Source organism: Nothoprocta perdicaria, unplaced genomic scaffold (genome assembly GCF_003342845.1).
Source record: "Nothoprocta perdicaria isolate Ctin4 unplaced genomic scaffold, notPer1 scaffold_40, whole genome shotgun sequence".
NCBI lineage: Eukaryota > Metazoa > Chordata > Aves > Tinamiformes > Tinamidae > Nothoprocta > Nothoprocta perdicaria.
Window position 1 is genome coordinate 4,667,924 of NW_020455644.1, and position 15,826 is coordinate 4,683,749.

The window sequence follows — 15,826 nt, forward strand, 5'->3', positions numbered from 1 at the left end:
TCCTGTGCTCCAGCTTGTGGACATTACCCCTCATCCTATCGCTGGCCACCAATGAAAAGAACTTGTCCCCTTCCTCCCTGCATTCTCCCTTCCTGAACTTATACATGTTAATCATATCCCCTCTGAGCCTTCTCTTCTCCAGAGAAAACAGGCCCAGTTCACTCAGTCTCTCCTCATACGAGAGATGCTCCAGTCCCTTAATCATCTTAGTTGCTCTTCTCTGCACCCTCTCRAGAAGCTCCACGTCCCTCTTACACTGGGGWGCCCAGAACTGCACACAGTACTCCAGGTGCGGATTGTCCTGATCATTGTCCTGATTTTGTAATCAGAGTCACAGAAATGTTATGTTTATTTGTCTCATGCCCCAATGGAGTCTATTTGACAGAAGAAGCAAAGACAAATTGTTCCTCATGACTCTGTACTTCACATGCGAAGCTTGAACATATGCTCTGGGTGGGTCTCAGATCACTTGTGTTTCATTTTTCAATTATGTTTGTTATTATACAGTAATCCATAGCACTGAAAAGCTGTCATGAAGAAAACAGTCTGGGAGGAAAGTGAGAAAAATAATACTTTTAAAAATAATACTTTTAAAAAATACTTTAAAAATGTTGCTAGTCACTATGGAGACCAGCATCCCTATTTGCATCTTAATGCATTCTCTCTGTTTACCTACGCTTGCTCATTGTTTTATGTTGCCAAATACTTGATTAATATTATTTTGCATTTTAAGGAATTATGAGGGGATTATGAGCATTATGTGATTCTGCATTTTTCCATTTTTGTTAATACAAGGATTGTTTTTTCCTCTCTAGCAAGGTTCTAAAGGAGATCTCTATTGGAAATCTAAAGCCAAATGAAACGGTTGAAGCAAATCTAGAGGCACAACTGCTTTCCAAATTAGACCATCCAGCCATTGTCAAATTTTATGCAAGTTTTGTGGAGCGAGATAGTTTCTGCATTATCACTGAATACTGCGAGGTGAGATCTCTAAATTGCTTGGAAGGAATTTTTCAGAATGTGTGCACTAAAACAGAGTTTGAACAGAAACCTAGCTCAGGTACTTAATGTATTACTTTGAATTTTCTTTTTAAGTTATTTCTTATTAAKGATATTGTCTGTTATTGTTAGGCATATTTCAGATAAGCAATATTCCTTGATTGAGTGATCCCATAGATGAAGAACCATCAAATCAGAAGAGAAGGAGTAATATTAAATTCAAGTTCGTTTCACTTGGCATAGCTAGTGTTACAGGAACAACTTAAACACAGGCACGTTATCAGTACATTACCAGTGGCACAGTCTGCACTACATATGTACTACTGACAAATCAGAGAGGATGAGATTGGGAATATGTGGACACTGTGTGAAACTTGGTGTAAATGAGGAGGGGAAAAGGTACTTGTGCTTTCAAGGTGATTACAAGAAGCATAAGCCTGATCATCTGGATGATGGGCTTGCAAACAGCGTTTGCTTTATTAGAGAAGTGGAGAATGGCATGCAACTCAAAGATCACACTGCAGAAGGTATCACAAATATTAAGGGAGGATAATATACTGCAGTATAGTTACCAAATTTTTGACAGTGTTTAATTAAAAAAAAAAGTGAAATCTCTCTGAATACTTTACAAGTAAGATTTCACATAGTGCGGTAAGTTTTCTTTTCTGTTTCAGAGTCAATACTTCCAGAAGGTACACATTTTTTTTCACTTGCTTATCTATAGCATCTTTATGAGTACTTTATGAGTAGTGAGATTTAAATTTTTTTTTTCCTTTTTTATTCTCCAGAGATGTCTATTTAAATCCTGCTTGAATGGAAAATGAGAAAAAGGTGTCACTACCTGTTTCTCCTGCATAGAACAATTACCACGCATTGCAGTAATTGGTACTCTTGTGGCAGGCTCAAAATAAAGAAAAACCATTAAGTTGGCATGGAAACGGAACTGCCCTCTCACCCTCATTCTGTTTTCTCTAAAATGCTGTGGCTTTTTTGTTCACTTTTACGTGGACAGTGCAGAGCAAGTCTGCTCAGTGCAGCTGCCCAGTGCTGAACCTGTCCCATGAACAAAGGAGAACATAGGGCTCCATTGCTCAGCTTGGCATCTGTAGCCAAATTCTCTTAAAATTCTCAAAAGACAGTTCTCTGTTTTGATCTTATTGAGTTCCTTCGGCAGTTGTCCTAATTCAACACCTCACAGACAGTACAAACATTGTCACGTAAGCCATTTTTCAAGCCAAAATGCCTTCATGAAACTTGGATCTCATGTTATGCCATAAACTGGGCTTCAATAAAATATATTTTTTAATTAAAATAAAATGATTGCTCTAAATGTTGTGTTATCTTAATGCATCATAAAATACATCTATTTGTACTTTCTCACAAATAATTATTTCAGTTTCTTCAGTGTAGTCTCAGCTGTGTTGTGAGTTTACATATGCTAAGGCAATCTGAGAAAAAGGAATAACTACAGCAATGAATACTTATTCACATTATCGGTAATAAAACCTAAATGTTTGAATTCCATTTTAAATACACACAGTGATGTGTTTGATGCTCTTGACATTTAAAAAGAAACTGCAGCTTGGAAATTTCCTTTTTGCTCCATTTGTTAACTTCCGTGTGAAGTTCATTTTACTGATCTTCCAAAACAGAAAACTGTGTTACTAAGTGTCTTCAGAGTTTCACAGCAGTGGTATTTCTGCAAATCTTTTATGATGTGTTTTTTTTAAACACAAAACGAAGATTAAATTAGTTGTAGGACATTGAAGGCTATCTTCTCTGCTTGAGTAGTACTTTATAGAAGTACTTTTGTCCCTATTAGCCCATGCCGAGGAAATATCCCCCAGTCTACCAGAGTACCCACAAGGGCTAACTCTGCAGCTCCTGTGCTGCTTTTCTCTGGTTGGTGGCAATATGTGTTTGAGAGGGAGGACACAGTAGAAGAGGAGAAGCGGTGACCGGGTCTGCTCTGTGTGGGCCCTCCCTGCTGGATGGCATGTAGAGGCGCCGGCCGGGCCTGTTGGACCAGGCCCGGGGAGCCCCGGGATGTAAATGCCACTGCCTCCTGAGGCTCCCCAGCAGCAGTCGGGATAGGCGAGTCGTTCACGTCGAGGTGTGTGCCGAGGCCCCGGCACAGTCCATCTGGTTGCTCTGCACTGGAGTTCCCAGTTTTCCTCCCCTTCCCTGCAGTCCCYGCCGTGGGGAAGCTGTTGAACAGTTGGGCTTGCAAAGGGAAGGCAGCTGTGCAGTGTGCCAGGGTCCCAGAAGAACTTCCCTCTGGGCTGCAGGAGGGAGGCAGATGGACGTTTGAAGCCATGTTCCCTTCCCTGGTGAATGTGTTGATTCATACATCTCAATTTCAAGCTTGCTGTGCATTGTCAGGAAATGAATTTTTTATGTACGATAAGGTTTTCCTTTTTAACACGWTTACTCTTAAATGTTGCAACCTAGAACCACAAGGGCCAAGAAAATTACTGTAGCCCAAGTCTGTGTTCAAGTACAGAGCGGAAATATATAGGTCTTCAAAGCCAGAACCCACTTCATAAAAATTGTGGCTGCAGTAGGGAGCACAGTGAGTTCGAAAACCAAAGAACAAGGAGCAGTGAGGAGGCCATTAGATGTTGAGAGTCATCAGTGGAGGGGCTGATGGAGGGGAATGGCTTATTCACACACAGTTCCCATAACTGGTTATCTATAGTCTGCACTTTTACCATAGTGGTAGAGGTTAAACTATTTTCTTGTATGTGACACATAAAACTTCTGATTTTATGCAGAATGTGTAAGGTAAAAATAATGATTTATTGAGAATAAGGTATCCTAATGTAAGGTCATTAATCACTGAGAGTGTAATAAGAATCACAATCCCTTTGCTCTGGGGTTAGTTACCTCAGCTGAGGTGCTTTCTTGTAGGCAAAATACATTCATTTAATGAACTAAATGAGCAAGATGACAACCATCTCTGTTTCTTTTTTTAGAAAAATGAGCTTTGATTCATATGCGTATTTCTGGATAATTGACAGAAGTTTATCTTGACTTTACAAACTTGTTCAGACCGARGGGAAAATTTATTTAATTAAGTGTCTACATAGGAACTATTCAATATAGGCCCTCATCATAAATCTTGGTTGAGAAACAATATTGCTACAGCATGATCCATCCCTCTTCCTAAGATGGACATCTAAATGAAAGAGATAAATTGCACTCCACAAGTGCCTGTTCCTTTGTATTAACTCTAAAGGGCATTTGAAATGACTAGCTCAGATATAAATACCTAAGTTGGGTGACATGAAGTAAGAACAGTTGAAGACTTCCATCTAAAAGAAAACTCTCCTACCTCTGTGTAGTTTGGCTGCTTGAATTCATTTTGATTTCAGTTCTGTAAGCATCTGGTGCTTGTGAGAGTTCAGAATTCATGTGCATGCGTTAATTTTACAAAATATATAGTATGAAGCCTGAAGGCTGAAGAAAATGGAATCCTATAACTTAGTAAAGGAGAAACGTTTAAAAAACATATTTTAAATGTTCAAGTGTGTTTTGTTATTTTTCAGGGTGGAGATCTGGACTTTAAAATACAAGAATACAAAGAATCTGGGAAGATATTCACTCAAAACCAAATAATGGAATGGTTTATACAGCTCTTACTTGGAGTCAACTATATGCATGAAAGGTAACAGTCATTTACTTTAATATGAAAGGTTGTGAGGGGATTGAGTAGACCTATACTAACTAGCTAAACAAAKAAAAATAAAACCATTTTGATCATTTTCCACTGATATAAAATATAGATCAACAAACTGCAATGTTATCCTGTAGTATATCTAAAACAATTATATCCTGCAAGAACACTCTCCTTTTAAAGTGTATTGTATTTCTAGCAGGGAAGTAGTAGATTTCAGCATTCAACATAGTTTGTCTAGGATCAAGTGAAAATTTATAATAGAAAAAAAAAAAGTATAATAGTTCAATATTGTTAGATTAAAAGGTTAACTTGAAAGTCATCTTTTTAAAAAGGACACAGTGTACTGCCTTGGATGTTTAATATGAARGCTTAAATGTATGTGCTTATCCCACTGAAATCAGTGAAATTGCAAAGATATTTCTCTGAAAACAGTCATTAATTTCATCGACACATCAAAGATTCACCAAAAAAATTTGCAGCAAGTCATCCATACAATTATGTCTCTCTGATTAATTAACACATTTCGTAGCTAATAACGTAAGACTCCATGCCACCAACGGCATCAAATTAATCACTCTGTAGAGAGTCCAAAGAGCATTTGTGTAAAAACTTCCCTGCTGCTTTCAGTGCAAGTTGTGCTCGCGCCTCAGGAACCTGGCAGCACCACTGTCCTCTGCCTCTGCTTGTAACCCGCTCCCCACACAGTGGTGGCCCAGGTCGATGGACTGTTGGACAACTGTGGTGATTACACTTGGCCTGAGCGAAGGTCATTTCCAGTGACTACCCTRGATAATCCATCTCTGCTGGCATCGTTCTTGCCTCGAGTGTGACTTCCGTATGTTTCACCTTTAGTGGTTTAAATAGTTCTGTCATTGCTAGTCCACTGGTCATGCATGGACACCTGTCTGGGGCGCCTTATGTGTCATCCTGGGCTGTCCCCCTGGAACCGCATGGGGCCGCTTGGCGTGACTGGCATGATAGGGCGGCAAAGCCCTTTGCTGAGTCAGGAACGAATGCCTAGGGGGATGCCAGATCCAGGGCTCGGGGAATAGCCAGGGAATAGCCAGGCAAATGGAAATGAAAGGCTCCTCTTCCTCTTCTTCTTCTAGTAACTTCTCAGAAAGAGTGAGGCTGAAGAAACACACCTGACTTTCAGCCTCTTGCCTTTGCCTCTCCGTTGTTTTTGACTGCTGCAAGCTCTGTGATACCATATTAATGAATAAGACAGAGAATCCTTTCTAGAGAGTATCGTCCAAAAGGCAAGGATTTTTCATCCTGCCAARTTGAAATATTTGGACTGTTATTACTATTGATCTTCCAGAAATAAGAATTCCATTTCTGCAAAGCCTCTTAGCAGAGCCTAGGATGTTTATCTGTAATCATTTTGTCTGGCATTTGCTCTGTCAGCTGGAAATAACTATTTTGGACACTACCTCACTGAAATTTTAGGTGCATGATCTGGGGAGGAAATAAGCCAATCTGTCTGATTTAGCGGTCTAAATTATTAATACAGTCAGTAGAGAGAGATGTTTATGTTTGATGCTTAGGTTGCACTCCCAAACTTGGGAGATGAAGCTTCAGTCTTTATAAGCTGAACAGAAACTAGAATCCATGGTATTCTGCTTTCTGCATAAGTACTCGAAATCCAAGATATTATACAGCAGACTGAGGGGGAGATCAGCACCAGATTGATGTAGCTCTTCCAAATATATTTAATCTTTCCAATTTCACAACCTGAGCTTAGTTTGATTGCCTAAACCTGAATTGCAACACGGCAGTAGATGGAGATAGTCACCTGTCACCGAGAATAAACATTTCTGGGCATGCATGAGCAGCTAAAATATACCTGGGAAATTCTTGACCTGCACCAAGAGGTGCCTAAGGAGCTTTTTCACGTGCAGTGTCAGACAGCACAGGAGGAAAAGCAGAGTGAATCGCTGTCCAGCACTCACAGATTTTGTTTCCTAAATGCCTGTTTATGTGGGACTTGGATATGATGTGCCACCCCCACAGGCTACAGTGGTGGCAGCTTTAAAATATGTGATTAGGCAATGGGTTGTATATACTAATACATAACAGTAATAATAAATTTTTGAAGTTTTTTTCTCTAATCCATATGCCTGTGTTATCCTAATTTCTTCCATATGTTCCTTTTGTTTACTCATCTTTTCTCTCATTTATTTTTCTCATCTTCTACTTGTTCTCCAATAAATCTTCAAAATTCCTGACAAATAGTTCTGCTGTAGCAAATAAATACATTAAATTACTGGATGTCCTGAAAAGTACAGTTTAATTTAATACCCCAGTAAAAGTAAAAATTTGATTTTACAAACAGTATTTCATTTTCTGTCTTTGAATCAGAGATATTTTTAACACCTTTCCAGACTTATTCAAATGATCTGACAGTTTGTTTTTATTTATATTTCCTTTATTGCATTATATGTTTAACTAGATGCATATTAGAGAATGAATTCTCTCTTATATGTATTTAGCCAAAAGAAGCATCTAAAATTGAAAAACTTGGGCTTAAATATATTTAAAACTTCTTACAGCACTACATATGAATTCCTGAAATATAAGGATATAATTTTCCTGTTTGTATAGAGGATTATATATAATTTCTTTAATACTAGTATGAAAAAAGTATAGTATATGGTTTTAATTATGTTCTAATGCCAAGAAAACTTTGCTTTAGAATTAGAATCTGTAAGTGCTCATAAATTATGGGTTGTATTTCTTAGAAAAAGCCAGCTGCTGTGGATGGGATTTTTTATTCCAGGACATTTGGTTTTATTTACGGCTCTTTCTTCTTCTTTGATGATAAAGATTATACAGATCAGGCTTTCTTGTCTTTTACTTATGCTTGGTAAATCACAAAGGGAGTATGAATATCTCAGGGTGACTCTACTATCTACTGTGTATTTTACATAATTGGAAGGATTTTGTATTCAAATTTGAAAATTAAATTATCTAGTAGAAATAGATTCACTTCTCATGTATTGCTGAGAATAATAGAGAAAAGAGAAGAATAATAGACACATAGTTTAATGGTCTTAAATAGATGAAGACATTTAGCATGAAGCCATCTAGTCTTTCTGRCATATGCATTGGGGAACAAAATTGATCCCACAACATTGAGGCAAACAGACCATGGATCAGTTTAACCTTTATTTGAACAAAGCTGACCATTACACTGTCCATCACTTTGTTAATCTTTATGAACCATATGTTTACACAGAAATGTTCATATAGTCACCAGCTGTGTAACCAAACCCATTGCCCTCAGGCTGCAGGATGGCAGCCTTGGCTCAGTCAGTCTACCTGGATTTCACTTTGTGAGCCCTCCTAGCACAGGAATCAAGGTCGCCAGAAACATCTCGGGTCTGTGAACCTGAGTTCTTCAGGAAGAGTTCTGCAGAATATTTCACAGCAGCAAACTTTATTCAATGTGAGCAGGCTGCCCACTGCACACTGATTCTTGCTGCTTTTTTATGACGACGAGCTATCCAGCATGTACTGCTTAGTATGGGTACATTTATACTATAACAACTACATTTACTCAAATTTGAAACCAGTCCTAAGGGTTGAGTTCCATCCAAAATATCAATAACCCTTTTTGCTGCCTGTCAAGTTAGATTAAGTTTTGATAGGGTCCAGTTAACTGAGGTCACCATTATGMATCTCTCTTTGGCTGTTTTCAGTTAAGGTTTCGACTTGTGACTTKTTTACTTTTTAACATATCCTAACCAAATAAGGTAGCTGGTATCCAGAAAAAGCAGCTGAAAATAGGATGTAATGCTTTTAAGAAGAGCCAGCAAGGAAGACCGTGCAGCTCTCTGCCTTCTACTGCAGCTCACGTGAAGTGTTTATCAGTATTCTCAAACTGGGGTCCTAGGCACAGTTTTATTATCCTGCTGCTCAGGCACTCTTGCTGCCTGGGGATGTCTAGGGATGTACCACTGTGTTTCTGTGGAGCTCCTCAGTGCCGTTGTCTGTCCCTGATAGGTMAGCCTTGAATTATAAGGAATGTAGGCCTTGCTAATAAGGAATGCAAATTGAGGAGATGTTTGAGATGTTTGATACTTGACTGAATCCTTCAAGTTTGATGAGGTTGAGTTTCCTTTTATCTTCCAGGCGAATACTTCACAGAGATTTGAAAGCAAAGAATATATTTTTGAAAAATAATTTTCTTAAAATTGGTAAGCTTTCCTTACTCTTAAAGGAATATTTTAGTGTGATAGAACAGTCTAGCATAAATGCTGTGAATAAGGAGATTTAGATAAGGTAATATCAGATAAAGCCTTTTGATTTCTTGTCAAACATACATATGATACTCAGACACAAGAAGAAGGGGCCAGAAAGGCTGTAGGGTCTGCAGCGTGGGCACTGTCAGAACCCAGCTGGACATGGACCTGAGATTGTCCTGATGCAACTCTGAAGCTGGCCCTGATCTGAGGGTTTGGAATCAGATGACCTCCAGCATCCCTTCAAACCTRCACTGTTGCTTAGTTCTATGATTTTGTGATGTTTTTAAGAATTACAGAGAGTTGTTTTTTCCATATTTTAAAATTCTGTCAAATTATTTCCATGCACTGCTATTCTACTATGTCTAACAATAAAAACAGCAAGTAATATAAGCAGAGTTGAGTGAAGATTAATCAATCCTCTCTTGCTTTGAAACTGAAGTTGTTGAGTGGATGTGGAGCAGTTTGGGGCAGTTATGTCAGATATTTGCAAAAAAAACCCTACATCTTTGGAAGAATTTTTGACAGGTTTTACAAACTAAGTATATGATTCCTGATTAAAAAACAAGTGAACGTAAATGTATATGAAACTGATAGTAGCCTTTAAGTTTTTTGTATTAATTTTTTGTCTTCTTATCAATTTTTTGTGTAATCTTTCTGTTGTTATCATTAGGGGACTTTGGAGTTTCCTGTCTCCTSATGGGTTCATGTGACCTTGCGACTACATTTACTGGGACACCGTACTACATGAGCCCAGAGGCATTGAAGCACCAGGGCTATAACACAAAATCTGACATTTGGTGAGTAGTCAGTATGATATTCAGTTGGATTATTTGTTGATCAAAAGGAAAATTAGATAAAATGGCTTTTGCTAAGTCACCATTTGCTGTATTTAGGAAATTACTTTAAAAGAAAGATTAATTTTAATGTAAAAGGAAGCARGTCGTCTTCAGCAAGGGGCTCACACTTCTCCATTAGGACTGTTCCAGCAAATTTATGTTATATATTGCCATTCAAAAGTTTGCTCTTTGTGTTAAGAGGTATGGAGTTTCYTGCTTTATCTGAGCCTGCAAAGCAGAGTAGGATTCAGCTCTTTTTTTGTGCCATGACCCAGGGCAACTGTAAACTAAGTCCATGTTTTTCTAGGAAGAAAGAAATCTTTTTCTTATTGAGAAATATGAATGAAAACAAGAAACTTTCTGTGAAATAGGAGTGAAAACAAGAAACTTTCTGTGAAGCTGTCAAGCCAGCAAGAAAATAGTGATTCCAGGATCACTGGAAAATCAGAAAGAGCATCTTAGGAACTCAACTGGAAATTCTTGGCAAGTCTTGGCTCAGCTCAGCTTTAGAGAAGGCTTAAGGGTGGGTGCCTGAGGAAGAAAACAAAGTACTTATSCTGCATTGACGTGGTAAGAAGAATCCTGGAGATCCTGAGGGCTCCCTGAGGTGCTGACTTAAGAATCAAGTTGAGAGCCCTGTTGAAAGACTATGAAAACTTAGGGTGTACAGTTTCCTTTTTATAATATTTCAAATATGGAGATTTCTGTCATAAAGCCTTTAACCACAGGAATGGAGTTTTTTTACTTGATAATTTAATCAAGCTTTCACTTCATTCTGCATTTTCAAAATATGTTTGTATGTGTARGATATGTGTGAAAGTTGAGAAAACAACAGAAACCAGTTTTAACTTGTAACGACCATTTTTCCACAGTTAAGAGGCTGAATCCAGACAACAAATAGGCCTAAAATTTTGTCTCACACTCCCTATAGTGGAACTGATGTCGATATTTAGTGTAGGATTCTGTCCTGTTCATCTGTATCAAAACAAATACATTTAGTCAATAAAAATATATTGAGAGGAGATTTCAAATGATATGGAAATTAGTGAACAGGCAGAGAAACCTGCCTTTTGTGTTCAGTTACTGAAAGGAATAGTTTCCTTTCATAGCAATTGAAATTGAAGGTAAAGAATGTGGTTAAGTTCTAATCATAATTACAGGTCTCAATCCATGTAAGTTATAGAGAGTAAATAAAAGCAGAAATTGTTCCAGTATTTTTATAGACCTTTTAAAATTTAAATTTGCAACACTGYGGGAAAAAAAAGCCCCACAAAACAGGTCACTAGCTGGTAGCTAGTGCATTTTGTTTCCAAATTTGGTACGTTTGTGTTTCCAAAGCAGTMACCTGCAATGAGTAGGACAAGTGCTGGTGTTTGGGGTTGGCTGGTGTTCCCTGACACCTGCAGCTCTAGCACGGCATCGTGTTTTAACAAACTGAAGACAGAATGAGTCATTTTAAGGAACTTTTTTCAGGGAAGATTTAGATTACTSCCCTCTGGAAAGAAACACTTTTCATTTTCTTCACACGACCCATGTCTGTTTGGGCTAGAATTATCGGTTTTAGTCACTGTATGAGCTAGAATAAAAGCAAACTGACTAAAATTGTTACTGTGTTGGGAGACTTTCATGTAATCCCACTGGATCTCTGATCACTTTCTTGGTAATACACTTGGTAATACACTTGGTAATACACTTGGTAATACACTTGGTGACACTATGCATTCATCAGTGATGGGAGACCTATTTTGCCATAACCCTTGAACAGTTTTAGTAGGATGACATTGATGTAATATGGGTTGAGTCTGAACCCCTATTTTCAACCAAAAATATTTTTAAAAAACAACATCCCTTCTCCCTCCAAAAAGAAAAGAAATCTGCCTAACTAATAAGAGTGTTAGAGGTTGTTACTGAATCTAGCTTGTATAAAGGAGAATTTTGGGATGGGATTTTTACAGTGAAAGAAGACTTATTTGTTAGCATAATATGAATACTCTGTTGCTAATTCTAAGTCCACCTACTTTTTGAGAAACACAGAAGATTTCTGCTAGCGTATAAAATACTGTTTATTGACTAAATGAATGGCTAACACTTCCAAGAGGGTTTGGTACTCAATTTCTAAGGTGCTTTAAGCTGTACATGTGCATTCAGGAGATCCATAAATCTTTAGATGATTAATTAAATGTTAATGGCTGCATGTTTGGAAAYGGCTGATAAAAGCTAGAGGGATCTTGAGAAACTAAAAATCTTTAAAGAACTGGGGAGATGCTTAGCCAGCATAACAGAAAAYAAAATGTAACTCTGATAAAAATAAATATAACAGCACTGTAATCTGTGTTTTTTTATAAAAGCTGCTCTCTGTTCAGCCTTAAGCACTCTCTGAGAGAAAAGACCTGAGAGTCATAGAGGATAACTTAGTGGAAGTATCCATCAAGCACATGGCCTTATTCCAAAATCTCGTGCATTTTTGGGGGAGCGTTGATTCTTTATTCCCTTCCTTCAAAAAGGCCTCAGGGGAATTAATGAATATGAGCATCAGAAAACTGCCCTTCCATCTAATGGCTGAGCCCTGTGGTTCGGATCTGCTAGAAGGACCCCAGGGATGTTCCAGGGGGTTAATGGCAGGTTCTGTACTGCTGTGGAGGAAGAATCCCTGCCACGAGGACCCGAAAGGCAGCGAGGAGCGGGGCCGCGCTGCGTTCATACAGGCAGGAACAGACCCCTCGTGGGGTCTAGGTCAGCAAACCAACTCTTACGGACTTGTGGTCCAACTAGGCTCAAAGATACGTGCCACAAAGGTATATGCTGCACACGGTCTTTTGTTCAGAGGTTAATTAAAAAGCTAATTTGGATCTGTCAGCCTTTAAAGACTGTCACGTCGTTTGGGGCGACCTGCACAAGACTGAAGATGTTAAAAAGACAGCAATATTATGTAAAGAAGTAAGACCAAAAACAGCAGGGAGAACTTAGAGGCATGTCAGCTGATGTGAAAAATAGAGTGATACCTGGCCAGACTCTCCCCTGTATGCTGTAACTGAGCACCAGTGGCTTTGCTGTGAAATGAGGACACATCAGCTTTGCTGAAACCAAGTGCTGCCCAGCACCTTGGTCAAGGCTATTCAAAGACATCGAAGTCAGCAAACCAAATGCTCCGGCTCATATTTTTATGKCTTTCTTAAATAAAATTAAAAAAAAAATTATAACAGCCATCCGGGGAAGAAGTGACTCCACTCGGGGAGCCAGGGYAACAACTCTCAGCTTTGGAGATATTTACTTCAGTTCACAGAGCAGAATCCTACAATAAAATCTTTTTATTTCCGTTGCTTTTTCTCCTTTTCTATCTTTCTTTTTTCCTTTTTTTTCCATGGCTTTCCCGAGGCACGGCTGGGCTGTCCCTGGGCAGCCCTGGCCCCGTGCCTCGGGYGTGCTTTGCCCTCCTTCTCCGGAGCCGCAGGTGTATTCGGAGCAGGAAACCAGCTGCCTAAATGGGCTTCCCTGAGGTGCCAAATCCCGGCTCCCTAATGGCTCCGCACGCAATTTCTTGCTGCTACAATCAAGCAGCCTGCAAAGCAGATTGATTTTGCAAAAGGCAGTTGTAGTGCAGTCTGTCGGGTTGGGATTTCCCCTTCTGTTTTTTATTCYTTCCCCTCTAGCTGGCTTTCATTTTTATCTGATACATTTGGATGCTCTGCGTTTTTTTTTTTTTCAAAGTATCTTCTAAGTAAGAGTTGACTTGTTGCAGCGTCTCAGCCTGTGTAGCTCTCCCATAAATATGTATCATTGTTGGTATGTTACTGTTTACTGACTTTGGAAATAAAAAAGTTAGTAGATCGTCAAATCTTATAAAAACTAGGCAATTATTTGCAGTCGTTATCAAAACTTTTGTGCTGGTTGTTTTCAGACACTGCTTGAAAAGTGCCAGTGAGAGAGCCTTCCTAGTCTGCCCCCTCCTTATTTGTTTTGTATGTAGATACTGGGTTTCAGCTTTAAAATTATTTGTTCTTGTTCTTTTGCTGCCAGATAGAGTGAGTTAATCCTTTGTCTTTAACAGCAGCAACAACAACAAAAAAAGGGATTTTATTTGTTGCTTGCTTTCAAAAACAAATCCATACCTTAAAAAAAAAGAATAGAAAAAGAAAAAAAGCCATCTATCTATAGAAGTATACTACTTCTGTAAATTAGAAATGCCACAATCAAGCACAACTTCAAGAGTAAAGCTGCTCTCATTTGTAAGCTGGTTACTAAGGTGATTTAGATCCTGTAGTCAGCTCTCCCGCCGACCTTTTTTCATAGCCTTGGTCAAGGCCTTCATCGATGTTACAGTTCTGTGGTCTGTAAAATGAAGGTAATACTGGGTATGCTTCAAAGCCCCTAAAACTTAATCTCATTTAATTCCCCTGGTTTTGTTGTTGTTTTCAGTACGTTTGTCAGGATGCAGCTGAAGTGCAAGCTGTTCTGAATAATCGTTGCATAAATTATTATGAGGGTATTTATGTTAAAATGTTCTGTTTGGGGATCATCTATGATCTCCTTCAGTATTAAAGAGAAAGAGGCCTGGTAAAGAGGATGATGGTGAAACAAAGGCCCATTTAAATTTTCTTCTTGTGCTCATTCATCCTGKTTTCTGGTGGGGTAAAACTGACACAGGTTCTCAATTAGGTCTGCAGACCTGAATGTCCAGTTTTCCTCCTTTCTTCTCCAAACATATTTTCAAGGAAATTTAGATGTTTCAACAGGAAATTATAATCTAAACTTGGTACTACCTTGAATCCAAACTGATTCTCACCACCCTTCTGCCCAGTCTAATTTGAATGTGTGATCATTACTGAACTTATGCATGGAAACATGTCTATTATTTAAAGCTGGCATCATTTAATCATTTAATTTGAATTTAACCTCGTTCTGCTGTCAAAAATTAATTTGCAAAACCAATTTGAACAAATTTATGTGTAAAAATTGCTAAACCACTTTCTCAGTCAGTCACTAATTAAAATACTTCATGTTTAACTTAATGAGTAAAAACAAGTTGATTCATATAGTAGGGTTTTACACATACACACACACATATATATGCACATATTTATGAACAAGTGTATGTGTATATATTTATATTGAAAACTTAAGTTTACCCCTCCATTTATGAAAATACAATGATGATTGCTCCTGTTTTTAAACATAACCTATGATATGAATAAGAATATTTCAGATGAAAAGCATAGTGTGGTACTGAAATATCTTATTCTCAGAAGAGTGTACAATGTGGCTAACCCCAGATACTGGCATTTTTATGTACTGTAATGTCATCATGCATGCTGTTTTTAATAACATTGCCAACACTATTCCTATTATTTTGTTCTTCAGGTCTCTGGGATGCATTTTATATGAGATGTGCTGTATGAACCATGCATTTGGTGGCCACAATTTTTTGTCCGTGGTGTTAAAAATTGTAGAAGGTGACACACCTTCTCTTCCTGATAGATATCCGATGAAACTGAATGCTGTGCTGAGCAGGTATGCTGTTTTATTGTTTAGCAGTTTTCTAAGTTAATTTGGAAAATTATTGAATTATCACTTTTTTCTTTTTTTTAATATTTCAGTATGCTAAGTAAGAATCCTTCCATGAGACCAGCAGCAGCAGAGATTCTAAAAATCCCTTATATTGCTGAAGAGCTGAAGGTATATCAGACAACAGAGACATAGCTGTACAGTTACCATTTGAATATGCATTTTGTAAAAGTGAAATGGAGGCAGGAAAAAAGAAGGTGCTGACAAAATAAGTTCATAGAAATCCACAGGATCTGCAGTCCATGGGACTTGCAGAGCTAACTTGCAACACAACCGAGGTAGGGAGGCAGAGAGAAATGAAGCCCGTGTCACTTCACGTGCTGCACGTGCTCACTTTGAGAGGTTAGGTGCAATAAAGGCAGCAGGCACATACCTGCAACACATGTAGAGCATTTGGGTTTGGATACACTGAATCTCAAAACCTGGTTAGCCACAKCTTCAAGGGAAAGCAGTGAGTCTCGTCTTTTAGGTGCCTGACAGCATATATACTAGTTAGCTTTCTA

At 38.4% G+C, this 15,826-nt stretch overlaps 1 protein-coding gene across 4 annotated transcripts in view; it reads left to right on the forward strand.

Moving 5' to 3' along the window:
- NEK11 (NIMA related kinase 11) overlaps positions 1 to 15,826 on the forward strand; it is an 86,540-nt gene that overhangs the window by 18,835 nt on the left and 51,879 nt on the right. For all 4 annotated transcript variants that reach the window (XM_026045542.1, XM_026045544.1, XM_026045543.1 and 1 more), the window contains 6 exons: positions 816 to 981; positions 4,548 to 4,666; positions 8,813 to 8,877; positions 9,596 to 9,722; positions 15,120 to 15,269; positions 15,356 to 15,434. In XM_026045542.1, the coding sequence (XP_025901327.1) occupies positions 816 to 981; positions 4,548 to 4,666; positions 8,813 to 8,877; positions 9,596 to 9,722; positions 15,120 to 15,269; positions 15,356 to 15,434 (706 nt within the window). The remainder of the gene's footprint in view (positions 1 to 815; positions 982 to 4,547; positions 4,667 to 8,812; positions 8,878 to 9,595; positions 9,723 to 15,119; positions 15,270 to 15,355; positions 15,435 to 15,826) is intronic.